Genomic DNA, 24707 nt, shown 5'->3' on the forward strand with positions numbered 1-24707 from the left:
TTTCTCAAGGTTATGCACCCTTGTTCAAAACCCAAATCCAGAAAATTAATGAATTAGCAATAAAGGGGGATGACAACAATAAATCTCACAATATTTTATTTTTAGAGAAAATTCATTCCAAGTTGACTGACATCAATCACAGCATTCATCCTACTTTGTATAGGCATAATCATATTTCTCAAATGAAGGGCTGAAGTTCTAGCACCTCTGGGATAATTTTTACTCCAATACATCCTAATACTATATCCCTTGATTATTTGCTTTCCAAGGTATGCTGAATAATAAATGTACATGTGGGATTTCATGTATGAGTAATATGTTCAGATACCCACACATGTTCACAATTTGGATTCCCAGCAATAGCCTTTGAGACATTTTACTTCTTTATCAATTTATATTAAGATATAGATCATTCTGAAGATATGATAGCTAGTTTATAAATAACTGTTCACTCACTCTTGACTAGTTGTTAAAAACAACATCTCCCATGGCATTTCATGTGGCAGTGGCAATTGAGAATTCTTTTAATTGCCCACGATGGTTTTTAGCACTGTTTATGGGTAAATACTTTCACCTTTAAACTTAGTAAAAATGGTCGTTGTCTAAAATTTATAAGACTTTACATGATGCATGACCTTGAATACATATTTTCTTTAAAACCAAGGAAGAAAAAGACATTCTCAAAGTATGACTGAAGCATGACTGAGATAAATCTAAAATGGAATAGTGCCTATAGGATATTAAATGACCTCAAATTGATGAATATAATTTCTGAAGTCTGATAATGAAATTGTGGTATCATCTCCTTCCCCCATAGTTAAAATTATGTGTTTGTTGAAAATAACAAGCTCATGTAAAACACCAACCTAGAAAACACTGTTAAAATATAATCTTGAGACAAGAGGGGGCAGAGATTAAACAATAAACTGTAAAGCCTACTGAGACTGAAATGGTCTGAATTTTATATCTCTTTTAATTTGTAACTTAGCAATGATGCAACCAGCTGCAGGGAAGTTTTAAAGTTTCAGTGATTTATCATCTTCATTTTCTATTCCTCTCCTCAAGTCTCTAGTCCCTGGTTAACTCCTGGGCAACACAGAACCCAATGGTAAGAGAAGAATCATTCCAAAAAAAGTCAGATGTTTTGACTGGTAAGTAAACGGGTCCAACTCATGCCACCAAAAAAAAAAAAAAAAAAAATCACTTTCTTTTTTCAGACTTGAAGAAAACTTTGAGAAGATATCAATCCAGAAAATGCAGACTTCCAATTAAAATATGAGATTCTACTCAATTTTAGGCTATGGCTAAACTCACTAGATAAAGAAGGCATCTTCTTTCCCATGGGCCAAAACAGTCTTATCTCTTTCTCAAAAGACAAAACAGTGATTTTCAAATCTATAATCTTTTAAAGTTAGATGTGCTATTTGGCCACTATACTCCTCAAATTGAATTAGCCACTTTTTTGAGTGTTTGAGACTGTATCCTAAAACAACTAACAAAGACAGAGCTGGGATTAATACTCAGTAAAATTCTCTTTGAAACACCCAAAGCACTGGGCATCCTTTGTAAAAGTTACTTCATTCTTCATAGAATTTATGTGCTGTTCTTCCTTCTGTAGATTTGCTCAGGTTCTGAGAAAAAGCAGAGGAGGAAGGGCAATTTATTATTTGCTTAGTGTTTTACAACCATCCTCCCTCCCACCTTCATGATGAAAAAGTATTCAACTGGAAGTTCAGAACAAAGGTTATGGGATCAGATGTGGAAAATGGCAGGAAAGACTCTCTAAGATCTATAGAGGTGTCCCAATAAAGACTATCATTTTTAGAAGACTGAACCAAATGATTTCAAAGAAGGTATCATTTAAGATTTCTTAATCCTAAAACCTGTCAAATGAAATGCCTGATTCTTTTCTTTTCTTGTAATGAGTCTTCTAAAGAGTTATATCAGAAGATAAGAGACAGAGAACTTTTGTTTTAATTTAGTCACAGAAGAGGGAAACTGCAGAAGGTTATTAGTCTGATTCATAATTACTTCCTAGATAAAGTTCAGATGTATAAAACAAAAGCCACCTAAATATCTGTGGTCTCAGTAATCCTATAAACAGATAAGGAATGTATCATTAATCTTTCTCAGATAAATGATTGTGACTTATATAAAAAATATGACCAGAAATATTCTTAAAACAGCCGGATATATTTCCTAATTTTTCAGGTTTTGCTTTTACATTCACATATAGATTTAAAGTTATGGATGATTTGGGGAGAATATGTGTGTACAAGTGTGTTTGTGTACATTTATATGTAACATAAATGCATGTATAAAACTTCACATGGGAGCCCCTTTCTAAAAATTAAATAAAATATAAAATTTTCTCAGATTTTTGATGAGGGAAAACAAAGCAATGAACCTCTGAGTAGAACAGTCTCCACTCAGATAAAAATTTATTTATACTGCCTGGCTTAATACCATTAACTATTTTTTATTTCAAGTTTATCTTGAGTGCTCTTATATTAATGTGTTTTTTTTACATTAATGTTTTTAATCAAGTGGTTTCACCTTATCGTTCAATGAAATGAAAAAATGAAAAAAAATAAATGTTATATATGCATAGAGAAAGTCTGAAAGAATATAAATTTAAATGTTAATTGGGAGTTGTCCCTGGGGTATAGTCACAGTGATTTTATTTTAGCCTATTTCTCCTAATTTATCCATAATCCATAATCTATAATTATCATGGATAAATTATAACATGAAATAGAAATTTAAAATAATAGAGATATTCTACATAGGGTCTTTAATATACTTTTCTTATTAGGCACTTCTTACTCTCTACTTTTGTCTATAAATGTAACAGAGAAGACATACCAGAAGCAATTGTTTTTTCTATTTCTAGATAATGTTGTGACCAGCCTTTCCCATTGTTTCTTGTGTCCCTGGATTGTATGACATGATCTAAGCTTCTCCCCCTTATGCTTCTAACCCATTAGTACTTGGTATCTGGCAAGGGAATTAGTAGAGAAATGAAAGTAAGATAATGTGAGAATTCAGGAGGGGATGGGGATGGTCACATACTTAATCTCCATTTAGTCTTTATACTCTGGAAAGATTCAGCTGCCATATGATTAGTCTTAAAGGTCAAGTAGGAAAAAGCCAGGGGATTGTTTTGAGATGGAAAAGAAAACTATCTCCTAAATTCTAACTCCATTAGCTCCCCATCGTTGGGGATTTTGAGATGGGTGCTTGGTGACTGCCCCTTCGGCTCTCTGTCCTAGAGTCTGCTGCCACTTGGAACACCAAGTGTGCTATAGTTGATGTTTTCCTCCCCTGAAGGAAGTCTGCCCACAGCCACAATGATGACTACCGTGCTGTATGCTCTGCACACAGGATCCATAAAGGTAGCAGGGATACAGTACTGAAAAAAGCAGCAGTAAAGATTTTGTAGTAGTATAAGAACTAAAATAAAAGAACAGAAAGAGAAAGAAAAAAGAGGAAATACTGCCCAAAAAATGTGGGCCAGTCTGATGTATATACAGAAAAGCTAAGAAAGACCCCTTGAAGATTCTAGCCACAAGAATCAGTGCAAGTCTTTAAGTTATGGGATGAAGAGCAATGTATAAAGCCGTGTCCCCTAACTGCAAGCTCAGGATACCCAAGGAACTTTAGCCCATGATGCTCACCAGCCAGACTTCTTATTCAGAGACTTGTCATGGCATTTCACAAATACCACAGACGACTTTCCTTTCTGCAGATGAGACACTTTCTCCCTGGAACAGAAGATTACCCTGTAGAAGAAAATGAATGTGAACATGTCATATGGGAAAAGAGAAACAGTTGTTCAAAAAATATATGATTTGGTTAGGGCTATTTAAATCCCACCTGATCATTTTTATTAATTATTTTGATATTTCCAATAAGCTGTTTAAAATCAGGCCATTCTGGTCAGCGACACATCTGATTCAGAATTTGAGGGCCTCACCCACTGTTCAACAATAATCAGTCCAGACAGGCATATAGACAGCTTGGTGCAGCCTTAAAATCACAAGGCTTTCACCACAAGGTGATAGATACAAGATCATTATCTTGTATCCTTGTATCTGCCTTCAGGAATTCACAAACCATCCCTCAACTATTCTGTTAGAGAAGCAAATGCTCTGCATAGCCTCTCAATCCACCTCCTTTTTTGTTTTTATGTGTTTTATTTGCTATAAAAGAAAATGACCAAAGATAAAAAATTTATCAATCCTAATTTAAAGAGTCATTGTTATTAACAATAACATTTTTATTAACACTATAATTTGCAAAATCCCTATATATTTAGTATAAAAGTTTTAAATCCTACAGGGCTCTTGATGCAATTAATTTATAGATATATATGAGGTGCAGGTGGGGAGACAGGATGAGACTACAGAATCTCATTCTTCTTGAAAAGAAGATTAATCTTATTAATTAATCTTATTATTTATTATTATCTAATTATTAATGATTAATCTCATTAATCTTTGAATGTCAAAGTAACATCTCTGAAATTCTTTCCATAAGTGTTTTGTGCTTGCAAGAGACCGTGTTAAATGAGAAGCTGAGATCCTCAACTTAAAATCTTAGCTCTCACTCAATAATTGTGACCAATTCGGGGATTATATTTTCTTTCCATGAAATTCAGAAATATTATACCTCCATAGCATGACAATAAAAAAACACCCCTCCTCAAAATTATAGGTGTAATTACCTAGGTGATAGAGTTTTAAAGAAAAATCTTGCTAAAATTCCACCTGAGTGTTGAAGGCTCCATTATCCCTAGGTAAGGATGCAGTGAGTCTAAAGTGAATGGAGAAAAATAAATTTAATTACTTTTTCTGAGTCTCTCCGGCTTTTACTCTGATCTTCTCAATAGCAAAGCCAGGGCTGCTCCACCAGTCTGACCAGCTGAAGTATGAATCACTCTTCCATTTGAGTTTCAACATTAGCAGTTCTCCAATATCCACCTCCGTGTAAATTAGAAAAGAGTATGTCTTATTAGCAGAAACTTCAGGCCTGAAGAAAAAAATCAGCATATTTGGTTAGTTAAGAAACAAGTTTTTTTGTTTTGGGTTTGTGTGTGTGTGTGTGTGTGTGTGTTTTCATTTTTCTTCCTCCCAAGACATAAATAGCTTTATTGTTTGGGAAATATTTTAAAAACGCAAAAAATGTCCAACAAAATACTCAAGATGAGGATCAATGGCATATAGGGTATTTTAAAAGATATCTACACCCTTTTAATCTATTCTAACTTTTACACTAACAGTATGAATGATTTAATACAATTCTTAAGAAAAAAATCCATAAATCAATCATTCAGAGATATTTATATTTTAATATATCCCCTTCCAATCTATATTGCTATGTGAACATGTTTACCTTGTTAAAATCATAGGATATATATAATTCTCTATTCTTTCTTTGTTTATTTCATATTTTACCTTCCATTTTTTGCCATATTTTACCTGGTTTTCTATAATTATAGTTTTTAGAAAATAGATTGATTTTATTGACTTTAAACCACAATTCATTTAACTATTGCCTCAATGTTGGATATTTATTTTGTTTCTAATCCATGCTATTATAGGTACCAATCTAATGGATATCTTTTGCCATAAAGCTTTAAAAAAAAACTCTGTTGAATTATTTCTTTTCCAAGTGTCCTACTCTTCTTCTGTTCTAAAGACCAATGATTATAGCAGGTAGCAGTGCCATTTAAGCCCACATGCTGGAGGTAAAACCATGTGGCTACTCACAGGGTAAAAGGGATGTTCTCACTCTCAGCCACAGTGCCATACAGAGAGATCTCGAAGGCCTGGTTGGTCTGTGCATCACTCTCAGTCCCAGAAAAATGTATCTTTACTTGGTAATGGAAGACTGTAGGGAGAAAATGTAGGGAACAAGTGCTAATCAGTTTTTATGCAAACACCACAGCCCCAGATAAGCAGGCAATTCAGAACCACAGAATTCTGAATCATTAAATAGGAAGTGCTCACGCATGACTGTCTGTGTGGTTTGGAAAGATTTCTTCATGTCTACACAGTGTTTGTTACTAGAAAATACAGACCTTGAATTCCACTCCCTTTCAGTAAAGTGTGGTTGTAGTCAATAGGAAGAATACAGGTGTGTATGAATTGCTAAGCAGTCCTAGAAAGTAGTCACCTTTGATGGGGCACAACGGAGATCACATCAAGTATCCAAAATACCCATGACTCTCTCCATGAACTCTTCCCTTTCTTGGACATCTTATCCCCAAATATCTGTATGGAGCATATTTGGCATTTGTTAATGGGACGTGGGCATTTGTATGTGACTGTATTTCTTCATGTTTTATGGGTATGTCCGACTCCCTACCCTATGTGTAAATTCCCTCAGGCCAGAAGATCACATTTATATTCTTTATCCCCCTCACCATCTAGCACAAAGTAGATATTATAGCAGGTTCACAATCAAATTTAGTCATTGAATCACAGTGAGGCCATAAAGACTGCTGGTTCCTGATGTGTTCTGTATTAGGGAGAGCTTCTGGAAGCAGATACTTGGACTTCTACATTTCCTCTCTCCTCTCTGTATCGCTACAAAAACCCTGAGTAGATAGGATGAGGGAGGTTAAGGAGATAGGAAACTCCGCAGGCTTAACACACAGCTACTAAAGGGTGAAGAGAAACCGAGTTTGGGGTTGAATGGAGCCCTTGCAGGCATCACCACAGGTCAGAGCAGGGGAAGCTGAGACTGCCGAAGTTCCCCCAAGAATAGTGAATAGTGATGGAGCCCTGTGTGGCACTGAGCAGAATGCCTGGGTGATAAGCGAAATCTCCCAAGTCTTTGGAAGATTCCAGTCTCCTCTATACCTCACACACAGTTTCTCATTCTAAAGAGTCAAGGAAACAAAGGTTTCCTCATTGCTTAAAGGCTTCCTTGAATTCCTGCTGCTCCAGGCCTTTGGGCCACCAAATGAATGCTGTAGAGGTTCTAACAAACCACTTTACTAATGGTTGCCTCCACCAGATATATTTTACCTTGGAAAATTGTATTTCAATGCCATCGCTTTCCTCGGATTTCTACCTGGGCTCCACATAAGTTAGCTTTTCGGGTCGTAGTTCCTCTTGCCAGATTTCCCTGGTATCTCTTCTCCTGTTTCCCTTCAATCCCTATAAATCTTTCTCTAAACAAACTGCCAAGTTTGAAGTTCAGCTGGTACAAATTCATGACAAAATGGAAATATCTTAGAGGCTTGATATATTCTTCCCTCTCAGGAATAGATGAATTTAAAATACAGGTAGCTTTTGCCTTCATTGAAAGCAAACTTTAGGAGGGGAGCCTGGGTGCTCAGCAGTTGAGCATCTCCCTTTGGCTCAGGTCAGGATCCCAGAATCCTGGGATCCAGTCCCACATCAGGGTCCCTGCAGGGAGCCTGCTTCTCCCTCTGCCTATGTCTCTGCCTCTCTGTGTGTCTCTCATGAATACATAAAATCTTTAAAAAAAATAATAAAGCAAACTTTAGGAGTTGGCAAATGTTTTTCTGTGAAGGGCCAGATACTAAAAAATTTAGGCTTTGTGGGCAATACAGTCTCTATAATTACTTAACTCTGCTGTAGTAGAGAAAGCACCCTGAGCCAATACAAAAATGAATGTGTGTGGCTGTATTCTAATAAAACTTTATTTACAAAAGCAGATGGGGGGCTGGATTTGACCCATGGGCCACAGTCTGCTTGCTGACCTGGATAGATGAATGGTTTCAAATGAACTCTGAGCCAGGTACTAATGGGCTGGCCCATGCTAATGGTCACAACCAAAGAGGAGGGTGGCAAGCAAGGCTGCTGCATAGAGTAGTGCAGGTTGTGCATTGGGCCTTACTGGCAATGGGAATTGGGAGCTTCAGTAAAATGGACCAGGGTAACTCCATCTCTATCAATAGAAATACAAGTAAGGGTTCAGAGTCTAGTAACATCATCTTGCCACCTCCGTTGCAATGGACAGACTCAGTACATGGGAGGCAATGAGCATGACAAAAAAATAGGATCAAATTGATCTTCCCTACTCACAACATTCTCCAGCCTACCTTTGTAAGGCATCTGAGAGCGAGTCTTCAGGTACATTTTGCTGCCTCTTTTGGCTCTGACCTTATTGATCTCATAGCCCATGTTGTTGCAACGGTTCTTTCTGCAACTCAGGCAAAGCCCTTTCTCAAAGGCTTCCTTTGAGTTGCACCGGTAGGCCTTACTTGGATTTTCTTCATTCAACAGAGAGTCAATAAAGAGGTGAATGGACCGCTCATGGGAGCATTTCACTAGCTGGTCCACATCTGGGAAGAAAGAAGCACAAAGAAAATTCAATTCCATGAAAGTCCATAATAAGTGTTTCATCTTGCATGTCTAAACAAGCTTAGGTGTGTAGTCAGAATAAAATTACCCATAATCTAGTCTTATGACCTTTTGAGTGTAAGTCCTACTTAAGGAGGTATTCTTGGTGGCAGTTTCTCAGCTCTGAGTGTCAAAATTGCAAATATGCCGAGAACTTTTGCCTTTTCTGCTGTCTTACATTTGTATGTTTATGGAAATGTAATAAGAGACTTCAAGGTAGAAGCTGACTTCCCCAGTTTGTTACATCCTTCTCTTATATTGAAAACATAAAACACTTCTACATGCTTCTAGAAACAACATCATGAAAGGCAGAAATATTAAGTGAAAAGTATTTTATCATAGATACTATGTATAATTGGAGATTGTATCACTGCTAATGGTTTTTACGTTAAATGAATCACAGAAATAATTAGCAATGTAATAAAAGTGTATCGCTTACCATAAACTTTTATAACTATTGAAAATAGTAACTTAAGCTGTAATTTCTAAAACCTATGTACAAAAGACCTGAGCTTACTGACTATAGGTTGGTTGCATTGCCCACAAAGGATGAAAAAAAAGCCCTTAAAACAAATTATAAATTTAACACAAACATAATTATTGAAGTAAATATTAAGATAATATTAAATTGCATTTTTTCCTTAAATTTTGAGATATTTATTGTTAGAGAATAGTGATTTGGTGGGATTTTTAAAATTCTTTTAAAGATTTATTTATTTATTTTAGAGAGAAAGAGAGAGAACATGTGTACATGAGTAAGGGGAGGCCCAGAGGGAGAGAATCTTCAAGCAGACTCCCCACTGAGGGTGGAGCCCCATGCACGGTTGGATCCCATGACCCATGAAATCACGACCTGGGCTGAAACCAAGAGTTAGATGCTTAACAGATTGAGCCACCCAGGTGTGCCTGATTTGTTTCTTATTTGTATGTCCTTTAAATGGCTGTCAAAGGGAATTTGGACTAATTAACATGTATTTTACTTTCAGTAAAATTCAAAATAACTCTAAAGGTTTCACAACCACATTCATTCAAAGTGCAATAACATGTGACCAGATATCATTTTATCCTGCTATTATCCAAGGCAGTGGAGTTTTCTTGTGTAGATCTCACCTTTCCTTTCTTTTATTTCTGGAAGTGCAGTACTCAGTGTAGTCTACAACATAATACATAAAATAAAAAGTGTCTGTCTGACCAAAGGAAGTAGTAAGGCTGTAAAGGTAATCATGCTGAATATGATAGCTTCTTCAGAAACATTTCTTGGCTAAATGTATATATTAAAACTACTTACTTGTGGGGAATGGGTAGGAGACTAGATCAGTAAGAATTAAGAACGAAACAGTTTAATTAACTTCTAAATCATAGTTACCTCCAAGGCCTCTCTCTGCAATCACACGGATGGCTTCCCCAATGTTACATCCTGGTTGAAAAGTGCCTCCATTAGGATAAATATCAACATGTCCTACTGGTTTCTGGATTCCAATACTTCGGCCAGGTGACCCTCTTGTGAATGTGTGTAAGACATCTACAAAATCTGCATCATCAGGAGAAAGACGACTTGGAGCTTCTGCATACTCAAAGTTAGGTCCAGCTGGATCTAGACCTTAATGGGGGGGAAAAAAAGTCCTCACAGATATTTAAATTCCCATTCATTTTGTCCTCCATTAGTTTCACCTTAGCATTGGATTGTTCATCATTTGAATTGTAACTGGCAGCCACATATGTTCTTATTAGCTCCTTATTCTGTAGTGATTGGATCCTTAGATTACAGAGAATATTAAAACTAGGCTTAGCGCCTTTAAAAGGAATTTGAGTTTCTAGAACTAGCTATTAAATAGCAATTTTCATTCAGGACAAGAAGAGCCTCTTTTATAAATTATTTTTGAACCTGGTGAGAAGGCCTTCAAACAGTGGTGGGTTCTTTCTTTTTCTCTAGTCATGCCAAATCATCCATTGCCTTTGCCCTGGTTGAGCGTCTTCCTTTTTCCGAGCAGCCTCTTGGATTAGTCCTTTTCCATTTTTCCCAGCACTGATATGAGAGGTGACATACATGCAATATACCACCACAGGAAAGAGCAGAGGGAGGAGGGAAATGAGCTTCCCAGGGACTCCATTGGGCTCTCTGTGCTTAACTCTGTCCTATTTCGCTTCTGACAGTAGGTGGTAAGCCCAGGAGAGCAAAGGCCCATATTCTATCCTACTCCAGAAAAAGAGCCCTCCCACAAGATAATCAAATGTCAGGGCAAACAAAGAGGAACATCACATACATATGGGAATTTGACAAGCATCCTATTCTCTTTCAGAATGACAGGCATCTCAACTTTTCTATGATAAATCTACTGGCATTGCCTTCTTACCAGTAATTCTATTGACCTTCTTATTGGTCAGACTTCCTGCAATGCCAGCAGCATGCGCTCCAAGGCTGTATCCCAAAAGATGGACATTGTCCAGAGGATACTGAAATTCCTCCTTTGGAAGAGAAAAAGAAAAAGGGGTTCTTATGGCTCTGTACAAAAAGATCAAAGCTAAAATGAAAAAATGAATATAAATACTGTTTTTGAAATACAGGCAATGCTGAAAATTAACTCTACTTATTTTAATTCTGTGTTATAGATCAAAGAAATATTCTAGTGTTGACATTTTCTCTTTCTTTAAAAACATATATGTAAGTTAGAAAGTTGTCCCATACATTTGAAATTGAAACATATGGAAATCTGAATTTCCATATATCTGAAAATATATGTATGCATGTATAGCTATATATTTATATGTAGATATGTGAATGTATATATGTGTGTATGTATCTGTATGTAGATAAACTATCTGTAAATACATACACATATATTAAACAGATATTTAGCTTTAACCCATTATTCCCTACTCTAAATACCCAAATCATTTTATTCTTTAAGGTTAGTCAGAAAATGACTTAAAACCAGAAAATATTACAGGGAGAAGGAATCATAGACACACACGGTCCAGCCTCTTTATTCAACAGATGGGAAGCCTGAGGCCCATGCAGATGATCTGATTTGTCCAGGTTCACTTTTCTGACAAGCAAAAGAGTCAAGAAAAGAACTTTTCTCTTTAAATGGTCCGTCCAATAAACAGAGCTTATTTTTTACCTCCAAGTATCTGGCTTAAATAATTGGGCCCCATCAGAGTATTAGGTTTGTTTTTTTTTTTTTCAGCCAACCCCAAGATACTTTTCAAAGGTAATTTTCAGAGGATGGCATCAGAGAATAAAGTGGATAAGGTGGCAGCTAAATCAGAACTCCTCACCCTTAGCCACTTCATATGCTACAGACCTTCCCTGACATTTTCTTCCTAGCTCAAATCAATCCGTCCCCTAACCCTCAACAAAAATCTGGATCTTTAATCTACACTAAGGAATGGGTATTGTTAATCTTTTCGTGAAAAAGATTGCTATTCTAATGGGTCAAAGCCAGGGTAACATTTCCATGTGCCAGTCAACTGGTAGAGAAAGATTTGGCTAAATATGACATCTTCTCTCTGCCCTGAAATAACAAGCTTTTGTCTGGTCTGCCCACTTAGTTCTTGGTCTCCCCAGATCTATTCACTATGAAAATATCAGAGGATAGGGCGGGGCTGGACTATGGCTTGACTTTACAGTTTTATCATTCTTATCATAATGCTGCTTTCTGGCTAAAAAAAATGCCCATGCTTATTCTGAAGATTTGAAATGCTCCAGAAAATATTTATATTTAAGTGAAAAGTAATAAAAACCAGTTTTTTGTTTAGTACTAGTGAAGAGATATGTTTTGGACACATGTCTTCTTCCCCCAGTCCTTACCGCCAACCAGTTGATGAACTTGGCCACATCTTTTCCCACCAGCTTGGTGTACCCTGCAGACACTGGATAATGCTGCTGGGCTCGTGACAGCCAGTCCACCACAATGACATTGGAGTCCGGTTCCCTCTTGTACAGGGCAGCCACAAGTTTTGGCACCCAACTCTCATACATTCCTGTCACCTGGAAAGGATGATACAAGCTTTCCTAAAATAACCACTTACAACTTGTCATAGATATCTCGGCCTAATACACTTCTATGAAATGGAAAGAAAACAAACATACAAACTTGAAAGGAAGCCCACCGCCTCAGAAAGAAAATTCAAATCATGCAAAAGAGTGTTCAGAGTGTGCCTGACAAGTTTGAGCATGCCAAAGAAGGGATGTGTTGAGCTGAGGAACAGCAGATTAGGGTTTACACCATCGGTTTTTAAAAACTTGTTTTATAAATTCTGTAAAACCAATAATTTATATGAAAGATCCATCTGAATAAGTTAAAATTCTGCAGAATTATAGACTATTTTAAAATAAATTTAATTACGTTCAATTAGGCTAATAAATCTTTCACAACTGCATTGTTTTGGAGGATGCAAATACACTTTTTTCCTATAAACAATCATTTACATACAACATTGGATGTGCTAATGAAAAAAATAGTTTTAAATGTACTATCCTAACAGAAGGTAAATTCTATTGGCAATCTCTTTGTTAATATATAAGAAAATGATCAGCTTTGGTTTAGATTTTTTTTTATAATTCTCTCAAATTCTTAATTATCAAAGTAGAAATTAATAAGGTTTAATAGTCACACTTCCCAAATTATTAGATTGGTCCTGTTTGGAGATAAGGAAACTGGCAACTATAAATCTTTGCTTCTTGTTTTAAAAAGGCTCCCAAATTTAAAATCGAAAGAACTATAAGAGTTCTCAAGTTAACTCTATTTATGTAAAATTTTAAGTTTTCAAGGAGGGCATCGGACACCTCTGCAAAGATGCATACTTTTAAAAAAAATTGAAACACACTTAAAAACTGCAGATTGGAATACTGTGCACTATCTTGCCCTGAGCTCAAACATCCAGTAACCTGATTCAAATCCCCAAGTCTCCCTGCCCTTACCATAACCTGAGAGAAAATCATGTTGTAACCACTGTAAAGGTTACTTAAATATGTACTCAATGAAGAAGGTTCTGAAATACATGTTTAAAGTAACTTTTCAAGGGAGACCTATAAAACCTATATTTTTCTTAGAATAATTCCAATAGCAAAAAATAGGACTCATGAGTTCTCAAACCAAGAGACTTCATTTGGAATTTTGATCTTATATAGTGGATTCTTTCAGATATGCTTACATTTTATTTAGTTTATTTTCTAGACTAAAACTATCAAAACATGAGCTCCTGATACTAACAACTGCACAATTTTTCACCTCATTGCTGTGCCCTGTGGTAGGAAAAAGCAAGCCTGAAACCCAGGAGATCTTGGTTTCAGTCCCAGCTCTTCCAATAATTACTTCTATGAATGGAGGCACTATTTTAACCTTTTAGGCCACCTATAAAACAAAGGGGTTGGGTTCAGATGATTCTGGAGTTACTTGCCACCTCATAAATGTCTTCTTGTATCCATTCTGACTCCCAATCTATTTGCAGTGATATAATACCAGCTCTAAAGCTATTGCCATTTCAAGCATGAAGAGGAAAAAAAAAAGTTTTAAAGCCCATTAGAAACTCATTTAAACCTTCTTTGAAGGCAGCCCGGGTGGCTCAGCGGTTTAGCGCCGCCTTCAGCCCAGGGCCTGATCCTGGAGACCAGGGATCAAGCCCCACGTCGGGCTCCCTGCATGGAGCCTGCTTCTCCCTCTGCCTGTGTCTCTGCCTCTCTCTGTGCCTCTCATGAATAAATAAATCTTTAAAAAAATAAAAAACCTTCTTTGAACCTGTCTCAGTGAGAGGCTGCTTTAAAATGTCTTAAGTGTGAAAGAGGGTACTTGATGGGATGAACAATGGTGTTATGCTATATGTTGGTAAATTGAATTTAAATAAAAAATAAATAAAAATTAAAAGTCTTAAGTGCAGCCTGGGTCTTTGAGGGAACAAGTTAGAATACCACCTAGCCCAAAACTCTGATAAATTGGTCCTGTCTCTCCTTCTCCTCTCTTAGCTGTTGGGAATTTGCTACCCTCTGCATCTTTTCAAGAAAGGATGATGTCAGGTGTTCAGAATGCAATGTTAACTACTGATCCTTTCAGCCAGGCTTGAGGACCTCCTACTACAATGAGAACTCTGGTCTATGAGACCTAAGCAGGGGCAAAGCTGCAGGACAGCTGTGTCCAACTTGTAATCTGGGATGTGTGCTCTAATGCACACTAAGCATTCTTCTGGATTTTCCATGAAAAGCTGCAGAATTTCCTTATTTCCCTTTGTCTTAGGATCTTGAGCTGCTAAACAGTTTACCTCACATAAGGCAGAAAAATCTCGTTTGCTCTAAGCCCCTATTGTAAGTTTTTCTGTACTATCAATATTTTCAAGTTAGGCAATCTGTCAAAGATTAGGTAACCCAACTTACTCCTACAGTGACTGATACTTTTATTAACTGCCTAAAAATTAGTCCTTTCTTTTTTTTTAACTCAACATAAAATACTGCTGTAAGTGACCTGGAACAGCAAAGGAGTGGAAAACCCAAGCAATCACCTTTTAACTCTAAAAAGGTATTATTTACTAGGGTTTTTCTCTGAGATTCCTTAAATCAGCACAAATTTTTGAAATCTTTGATTTCAAAGACACACAGCTGAACTGAAGTCCTCCTGTCCACTCATTCCAGGTGGTCCAACTGAAGCAGCCAGGCAGTCCACCGAAATAAGCTGAGATCAGTTACCCAGTGTATCTGGATTAGTTATTGCATAGACCAACCAGCTCTTTATGATGAGACTCCATACCACAGCCGGTGGCCTTGGCACCTGAGCTCAGAGACTTAAAATGTCAGGACACACAAGGTAAAGAATATGGTGGGCTTAGTGGACCAATGATAGAAATTGGCACTGTCTACCAATACTGAATTAGCCATTTCATCTTTGCATGAGAAGGAACTATGCTTTTCAAAAATTCCTAAAGTATCAAGTTCTCACAGGGATAAGATTGAAATACTCAATTTATTCTGTCATATAAAATGTTTATTAAGCTTACTATACTTTTTCAAAAGGTATTTAAAGTTCTATATAAAATCAAAACATCTCTAAAACTACCAATGATTACCACTTATTTAAATATCTTATAAAAGACCTATGTTAAGAATTTTAATATGTATTTTTATCATAACATATGACATTTACAATGTAAAACTAGTAAACTGATTTTTTTAAAATACACGTCCATGTAATTCTGTTAGTAGTTGCCTTCATCTCCATAAAAGTCTAGCAATTGTTCTAGATTGTTAATAAGAAAGGCACTTAAGTTACACAGGAAAAGAATGGAGATGGAAGTCAATCAAAAAAAATCAATCAAAAAAAAAAAGAAATCTGTCAATCATTCTCTAATTCATCTCATTAGAATTTATTTAGTATCTATTACTATATTCACAAGCTCTGACATAATGGCAGGATTATTTCTCTTTAACCTCCCATTTTATTTAAGTCCTTTTTATATAAAAAATGAAATCTGCTCACTTTGGTTTGAAAATATTAACCACCAACTGAAGTAGTTACATAAGAACTGTACCATGGAAAGTACATGTCTGGCACATTTAGAAGGCAGTACTTTAATCATAGTCTTTATTTTTTTAAGTTTTGTTTTTCTTTTTAAGAAGTTTTTATTTAAATTCCAGTTAGCTAACATGCAGTTTCACATGTAAAATTTAGTGATTCAACACTTCCTTACAACGTCTGGTGCTTATCACAACAAATGCACTCCTTAATCCCTATCACTTATTCATATTCTTTAAAAGTAAAAGTAAATGAGCACTGGCTGTTATACACAACTGGTAAATTATTGAACACTGCATCTGAAACTAATGATGTTCTATATGTTGGCTAATTGAATTTTAAATTTTTAAAAAATATTAGTTGAAAAAAAGTAAAAGTAACTGTAACCAAATGTAACCAAATATAACCATAGCTTTCACTTTTTCTAATCATTCTGTATGACACCTTGTCTCGCTAGCCTTCTTTCATTGCTAAAAAAGTTCCCGAAAGTTTACAATTGAAGAATTTTGGAAGTAGAGTCTAACCTCTTTGTCTTACACATCAGTCGACTGAGGCCTAGAGACGAGAAGTAGCATCAGTCACATCACAGAGCTGGAAAATGGCAAAGCCAGAACCAGAATCAATACTTCCTCACTCTACTCCAACCCTCTCCTCTTTCTGACAAGTTCTCCCTTAGGAGAAGACCTTTGATAATGTGCTGCATGAATCCGGATCACACCAGGTGTCCAAGGGCATCCTAAAGCGATAACCTACATTCTGCTCTGTAGTTGAGCAAAGCCTTGTTTTCTCACCTCATAAGAGTGGCTGGTTCGAGGGCACCAACTAAGTACCATAGTAAAATGAAGGATGGCCCTACGTGGGGGAAATACTTATGAACCTGTAATTTTAGATTCCACAGTCCTCACCCCAGCCAGAATTGCCTGCACTCAAGTTCAGAACAAAGCCATGAGAAAACAAGCAGAAATACGGGATATGGAGACTCATCATGGTGTTCCCAACAACTGGAGCAAGCAAGTCAGATGCCTGGTCTACCCCAATCTGCTCCTTCCCTAAGAAACTGTCTTACCGTCCAGCCATGGATCACCACAAAGGTCTTGCTGGTGTGATTGAAGTGGCAGTTAGCCACAGATTCTATCACTCCGGGAATGAGGTGGCAGGTATCCTCAGCTGTGTCTTCAGGGGTCCTTAGAGCAAATTTACTTTCGATATCTACAAAATCGTTTCCTCCTGGAATTCCTGAAAAAGGAAAAGTTGGAGAGGTGGCTAATTGGAGGGTTGTCTGTTTTATTTGCTAGAATGGTATGTTTTAGGTTTATAAGCAACTACCACCGATGCTATTTTTGTTTCTATTTTGTCTAAATATATGTAGACTGAATGGAGAATGACTAATCCTCCATTCAGGTGAAAAAAATTGACAGAGACCAGAATCCAAATCTTTTGGTTACGATTCAAAACTCATTCTCCTAAAGAACATTGGCTATTGGCTCTTACATGGTAAAGTTCCACTTATCTCATGTATTACTTACCTCTTTCAATCTCTGGTTACATCTAAGGCATAATTTCAAAATATTATATAATAGGCTTGAGGAAATGTTGTTTCCTTTTCACTAGCATAATTTTTAAAAATATAAGCTATAAGAAAAGTTGGAAGCCTAGGGAAACTTTTGTATAAAATTGATCCCACACCCACAGCAAGGTAAATCAGTTAAAAATGCTTAGAAAATAATTCAGCGGGTTGTTCAGAAATACCTGTGCTATGTGAGAACTGGTTAATTCTTTTCCAATATTTCTTGTATCTGAAGTCTTTCACACAAAGTCAAAGCTTTAAAAACTATAGCAAAGCAAATTTGGGAAAGAATCTACTTTAACTCTTCAGAGTTAATCCCAAAGTGAATAAGAAGAGAAATAAAACTTCAGCCTACCTTTTGACTCTCTTAACAATAAATCTAAATTTTTATAAATTTCCATTTAATACTATAGTGAACACTTGAAGTAAATCTCATTTCAAATAAAATCAAACTCTTCTACAAGGTGGACAAGTCAAAGGGAAGTCATATTAGTGGAAATTATTTAATTTCTTGACAAGTAAAAAAAATTAAAACTACTATAAGAAGGTAGATTTTTGGGACACCTGGGTGGCTCATTGGTTGAGCATCTGCCTTTGGCTCAGGGCATGATCCCGAGGTCCTGGGATCGAGTCCCACATAGGGCTTCCTGCATGGAGCCTGCTTCTCCCTCTGCCTGTGTCTCTGCCTCTCTCTGTGTGTGTCTCTCATGAATAAATAAATAAAACCTTAAAAAAAAGAAGGTAGATTTTTGTAGATTTTAGATTTCTCTATTTTTTAAAAATTGTATTATTTATTCATGAGAGACACACAGAGGCAGAGACATAGGCAAAGGGAAAAGCAGACTCTCTACAGGGAGCCTGCTGTGGGACTTGATCCCAGGACCCTGGGATCAAGACCTAAAAGGCAGACGCACAACCACTGAGCCACTCAGGTGCCCCTAGAGTTCTCTATTTAAAACTCAGAAGATAAATAACCGGTACTTCTAATTTCTTAATCTAAACTCACTCTTTTCACAATTCAAACATTGAAAATCTGAAATTTTAAATAACATTGCAAAGCCAGGCCAAAAAATGAAAAAAAAAAAAAAAAAAAAAGAATGATATAGGCATTCAAACCAGGATTATCCTGTAATTAGCTGAATGCTGGCCAACATTTCCTTTTTAATTATTTTCTAAAATTCCTTAAGCAATATTGTGGCTACTTGCTAAGTAATTCTTTTTTTAATATTTTATTTATTTATTTGAGACAGAGAGAGAGAAAGAGAGTGAGAATAAGCAGGGGGAGCTTTAGAGGGGGAGGGAGAAGTAGACTCTGCTGAGCAAGGAGCCCAGGATTCCAGGATGACCTGAGCCGAAGGCAGACACCCAACTGACTGAGCCACCCAAGCGTCTTGCTAAGCAATTCTTTATAGATGACAAGTTGATCACATACACACATTCACACACACACACACACATACACACACAAATTTCTAGCACCTGAACATTCTAAAATAAGTTATTCAAATAAGAGCCTGTGGTAAACTATTGATATTTAAGGCTTTTTTCATTTCCATATTGCACTTGAAAGCCACTGACCCATCAAAAATACACTCTGCCTTCCATCTTATTTGAAGGTGTAGGTTTTCCTTTTCCTTCCTGACCAGGAAGTATTCTGGTGGCCTTATTATTTGCCTAACAGTAGAAAAAAATATTGTAAATTTTTAATCTACTCTGCTTTCAATGCCCAAGAGAGTTTTTTTTATTGTTAGAAAGTACTTTAGAAAATGTAAAACTAAATTAGTTTCACCTGTCCCATATCTCTCCACATCAAATAACTCATCCCTCCTCAATAATCATATTTTAACATTTGATCACCAATTTTTTTGAGGTAGAAATCACCCAAATGACATGACAGACAGATCTCACCCACCACCTATCTGTCAAACTGATATTTAAGACTATTGCCTTGGCACAATTCCAGAGGATGGCACTCACTTTGGTCTATTCTTCCCTCGAATTATGGATTACGGTAGCCCTCATGTTGCTGGTGGTTTTAAAATGACTAAAAATATTGTCGGACACTATTAAGTCTAGCTTTGCATATTTCCATGAAAAAAAAAAAGGTCTATTAAACTCATTGATTTTGGGGCGCCTGGATGGCTCAGTCTGTTGAGCACCAATTCTTGATTTCGGCTAAGGTCATGATCTCAGGATCATGAGATCAAGGCCCATGTCAGCTACGTGCTGAAGGCGGAGCCTGCTTAAGGTTCTCTCTCTCCCTCTGCCCCTCCCTTCTTGGGCTCATGGGCTCACTCTCTCTGTCTCTCTCTCTCGCTCTCAAAAAAAAAAAAAAAAATCGTAGCTCCTGTAGAGATTACCTGCATAGCCTTGAGAGGTCCAATTTTCACAACTAACATTTCCTGTGGGTACATAACTTCTGAATCAAAAAAATAGGAAATTCCTACATTCTCAAACAAATTTGTATTTGGAGATTTTTATTTCACTTCTCAAGGAAACTATTTTCCATTTTAAGTTACAGAAAGCATACTGAAGCATTTGACAAGAAGATAGCACCATTCTATATGCTACGTGATATTTTTAATTCTATGTCAGTTCTATACATGAAATCATAAATGTTATTAGCGATTACAGTCAATCTTCCCTTCTCTTTGGTATTCTGATAGAAATTTTCACATTACTAGTGTTTGTAAGAGTGTCTCAGCATCCTAAAGATGAATGTACTTTCCAAGTCTCACCTTCTCACACAACTGATGTGGGTCAGTCAATATGTTTAGCTGTCCCAGTATACACTGGGATTGCTCTTGGCTGGCAGATGAACTGATTTGACTCAACTGTTACTAAGTGAATTATTGTTTTACATACATAAAAATGGTATTAATGACTCTGCACTTACCTTTTTTAAGGGGGTAAGGATCTTTTTTATCAGGTGCCCTTAGAAAGTAAGGCCTTAAAATAGTGGAAGGGCAATTGCCTAAGGTATATTCCTTCATAAGAGCTTCCATTCTGAATTCAACTTATCACATCAGCATCACCACACCAACCTGTTCCCATCAGACATGTCCTTATTCAGCAGTAAGGTAAGATTTGGGGTAAGTTACAAGTTAATTCACTCCTTGACTATGTAATCTTCATTTCTAAATTCTTAAATAGCTAAAATTCTAAGTGTATAAACAAAGACAAGGACGTTTACTTAATGTGGATAATAACTTATGGAGATGAAATTATGTTAAGAGATCAAATTATTTCAAAGGTAAATTTATAGAAGGTACAGTATTGTTCCTAGAAAAGAAGGAACATTGAGCATCCCATAAAAGATAGTCTAAAGTCAATTCACAATTATCCGATGGATACAATTAGTGTGCATATGAAGACATGAAGCACAAGACCTCAATTTTAATGAAATTCTCTTTGAATTTTCTACCCGACTATACACATACCTAAAGGACTTCATCAATAATTTACCTTCTCTCTGAAACTGATGGTCATACTTAACTGACTCAGGCAGCTTCTACAGAATGCCAAAAACCAAATGGAATGGGTGAGAACAAAATAAGATATGGTGAGGGGGGAAAGAAAATCAATATCCTCTGACTGAATTGATTGGTCTTTTCAGATATTCCAACATAGACAATTGCTCTTGACTTATTTAACAGGTTTGCTTTTCATTTCTTTAGAAAAAAAAATGTTCATAAAACAGGAGCAGTAAACTATAGAGCCCAATTTCTCCTCCTGGAATAAAGCAAAGAAGGAAGGCGAAGCTAAAAACACATTGGTGGAAGAAAGTGAAATTTTTCCATTGTAACTCTACCTCTGTGTCTGACTTGCACTTTTCAATACTATCAATCAATCATTCCAGTGGTGAGCTCTGCTCCATTTGCAAATGGTATCAGCTATTTTGCTGTCATCACCCATCATATTTAACTTAGATGTTAGCCTGGAAATTCACTATGGCAGGTCAAATAGACTTATAGCTACTGAGTACTGATCCATATGCTCCTTGTCTAGCTCCAAGTTCCCTAATGAGGCCCTGCAGAAACTGAGGTGGCTTCAAGAATAAAGAACCTGAGGGCAGTGCCTCATAGCCTCACATTCTTCCTAGAAAAAAAAAAAAAAATCCAGAATAAATTAAGTCAGAGCCCAGAGAGGTGCTGTTTGCCATTTTCTCACACTCCTATCTTTTGGCTCTGAAATTGTTACATTCCTAGATTAATTCATTTGGAGGAGAAAAGGAGGGGAAATTTGCTGTGATGGGAGAAGCATAATATAAAGGGAGGAAGTGGTGGAGTGAGAGTGGGAGGGAAGAATAGGAAGGATTAATTTCAAGTCTACTTAAAAATGATTCCTCCCTTGGACCCCTTGGGTGGCTATGTCAGTTGTGCATCTGACTTTTCATTTTGGCTCAGGTCCTGGTCTCAGAATCCTGAGTTGGAGCCCAGCATCTGCTGGCTAGTGGGTGCTGAACCTGCTTAGGATTCTCTCTCTCCTTCTCCCTCTGCCCCCACAACACTCCCCTCCCGGCACACTCCTGCTCTCAAAAAAACAAAAACAAAAAGTGCAAAATCGTTTAAAAAAAATCCTCCCTTAATTTACAGCCAGCTAAAGCATGCATTGGTTAAAATCCAATTTAATTCATCAATCACAAAGTGTCCACTTAAATCGAAGAGTATGAATTAGAGTAGCTTAAGAGAATTTTGAGTGTGGTCTGAACTCCTCATTTTAGAATTGAGGAATTTAAATCCAGGGAGGTGACACTAATTAGACCAGGAATGTAGGGTCCTGAACTTCTAAGAAGCCTGCAAGAACAAGGGGCTCCTGCATGGCTCATTGGGTTAAGTGTCTGCCTTCCCTCGGGTCAGGATCCCAGAGTCCATAGGCTTCTCCCTCTCCGTATGCCCCTCCCCCGCCCCTTATATTTTCTCTCCCTCTCCCTCTCTCTTAAAATGAATAAATAAAATGGTTTGTTTTTTTTTTTTAAATGCCAACCAAACAAACTGTGGACAACACATATTTGTGTGTTCTTCTATGGTAAAAGTAACTTTACACCATGGTGTATTTTCTGAAATAAGAATATGGAATTTGTTCTTACCATCTTTTGGGGCAGAGTTCAACACTATGGAAGGAAACTTGCCACTATATAAGATACTTAAGACTTTCTGATCGAACCTTTAGTGTTCTTAAACACGGAGAAAATACTTGTCTTTTTACCCACTCAGACTTGGTGAAATCTACATTTTTTTTAAAGATTTTATTTATTTATTCACGAGAGCACAGGGAGAGAGAGAGAGGCAGGGCACAGGCAGAGGGAGAGGCAGAGGGAGAGGCAGGTCCATGCAAGGAGCCCGACGTGGGACTCGATCCCAGGTCTCCGGGGTCACGCCCTGGGCCAAAGGCAGGTGCTAAACCGCTGAGCCACCCGGGCTTCCCTGAAATCTGCATTTTTAAAAATAAATCTAACAGAAAGGGTCTTCTACAGCCCCTTGCTGAAATGCACTTTGAGCTGCTCTCAGAGTCAGGACAAAGGACCAGAACTCGAACCAGGCCGCCTGAGGGCACGTCCAGGCAACGCTGCCCTGAGTGCAATTTCACCGGAAAGGGAGAAGGAAACGTCGCCTGGCTTTAGGACTTGCTTCGGTCGCCTCCGGGTGGCCGTGGCCCGTTCCGTGCGCCACGCAAGGTGCAAGGGCCCGGGGCTGCCTGCACAGCGGCCAGGTGCGGCGCGGGGCCTTTGTCTTCCGAGGCAGAAAGCCCTTCGCATCCCTGGGGCACCCGGCGGGCCGCGGCGGTGACCGGGGCTGTGGGAGCACGCAGACCGCCGCCGGCCGCGCCGCGTGCAGGGGGCTCCGCGCAGGGCTGGGTCCCCCGGGCGCCGCGGCGAGGGGCGCGCGCGGGGAGCGCCCCGGGCCCCCGAGGGTGCGCGCCCCCCACCCCGCGCCCGCGCCCGCGCCCGCGCCCGCGCCGGGAGCGAGCGCCCCGGGGCTCCCGCGAGGCGAGCGCGCCGCCTCCCCCGCCTCCGCCCCCCGGCTCGGCCCCCCGCGCCCCCGCGGCCGCGCGCCGGGGTCACCTTGGCCCGCGCGCCTCTCCCGCCAGGGCCGCGTCCCGCCCCGGGCCGCCCCCGACTCCCGGAAGCGCGGCCTCCGCCAGGGGGCGAGGGACTGCGCGGGACGAGGGCGGCGCGAGCGGCCGGAGCGTTCCCGCGCGGCGCCCCCGGCTCCCAGCCCCGCGGCTCGCTCGGGGAGCGTCCCGGGCCCCTGCAGCGCCGCCGCCGCTCCTGCCAGCTCCCCGCGCCCGGGGCGGCCGAGACCCAGCCGGCAGGTGCGGCGGGGCCCGCGCGCGGGACTTACGGGCGGCGGCGGCCAGACTCTGCAGCCACATGCCCAGGGCCACCAGGAGTAGGGCTCTGCTCTCCATCTCGGGGTGCGTCCGCGGCGGAGCAGGCGGGGGGCAAGTCGCCCTGTACAGGGGAGCGCAGGGCAGCCCGAAGTGGCTGGTTCCCTCCGAGAAGGAGGAAGACTCGAGTCTGACACTGTTCCCACTCCACGGCTGCTTAAGTGACTGGAAATATGCAAATAAACCTCATCACCTATTGGCTATAAAATCATAAGTTGGGGGGAGGGCCCTAAATTCGCTTCCAAGTATTTGAGCAAACTGTAAAGAGGATCAGCCCTGCCCTCGAGAAGAGGGGAAAAGGGCAGAAGGGAAAATTAGCTTTCTCTGTAAGGTTTCTACTTGCTGTTCCTAAGGGCTCGGTCTCCCAAGGGCCCCCCTGCACCAGCACCAAGCACAGATTTATATGCTTTTATGTTCAATATTGTTTGTTTGTTTGTTTGTTTGTTTTTATTTTTTTTTAAATTTATTTATGATAGTCACACAGAGAGAGAGAGAGAGGCAGAGACATAGGCAGAGGGAGAAGCAGGCTCCATGCACCGGGAGCCCGACATGGGACTCGATCCCGGGTCTCCAGGATCACGCCCTGGGCCAAAGGCAGGCACCAAACCACTGCGCCACCCAGGGATCCCTATGTTCAATATTGTTAAGGATCACCAGTTTTCCAAGAAGGGGAAGTTAAGCTGTTAAAGTACATTTGATCAATACTTAAACTGCGCTTCTCTTTTGCTGGCTTCTGTTTGTAACCTGCAATGCTTTTGTTGTTGGTTGGTTATTTGTTTTTCCCAAAATTCTCCTGGAAAATGTCAATTTAGGGACCCATGGACACACATTGTTCTGCAGCTTAGGTTTGCACAATCTGGTGTGTTAACA

At 38.9% G+C, this 24707-nt stretch overlaps 1 protein-coding gene and 1 long non-coding RNA gene across 2 annotated transcripts in view; one reads left to right on the forward strand and one right to left on the reverse strand.

Moving 5' to 3' along the window:
- The window catches only part of LOC144296095 (uncharacterized), a 218729-nt gene that overhangs the window by 128160 nt on the left and 65862 nt on the right, over positions 1-24707 (forward strand). The window lies entirely within an intron of this gene.
- On the reverse strand, positions 80-23986 carry LPL (lipoprotein lipase). The gene is made up of 10 exons (XM_077868952.1): positions 23792-23986; positions 16947-17116; positions 12190-12369; positions 10733-10844; positions 9745-9978; positions 8078-8320; positions 5772-5892; positions 4849-5031; positions 3678-3782; positions 80-1631 (listed from the first exon to the last, which is right to left on the reverse strand). Coding segments are annotated over exons 1-10 (1416 nt in total). The 5' UTR covers positions 23859-23986; the 3' UTR covers positions 80-1630.

The sequence above is a fragment of the Canis aureus genome, chromosome 24 (genome assembly GCF_053574225.1).
Source record: "Canis aureus isolate CA01 chromosome 24, VMU_Caureus_v.1.0, whole genome shotgun sequence".
In the NCBI taxonomy this organism is placed as follows: Eukaryota; Metazoa; Chordata; class Mammalia; order Carnivora; family Canidae; genus Canis; species Canis aureus.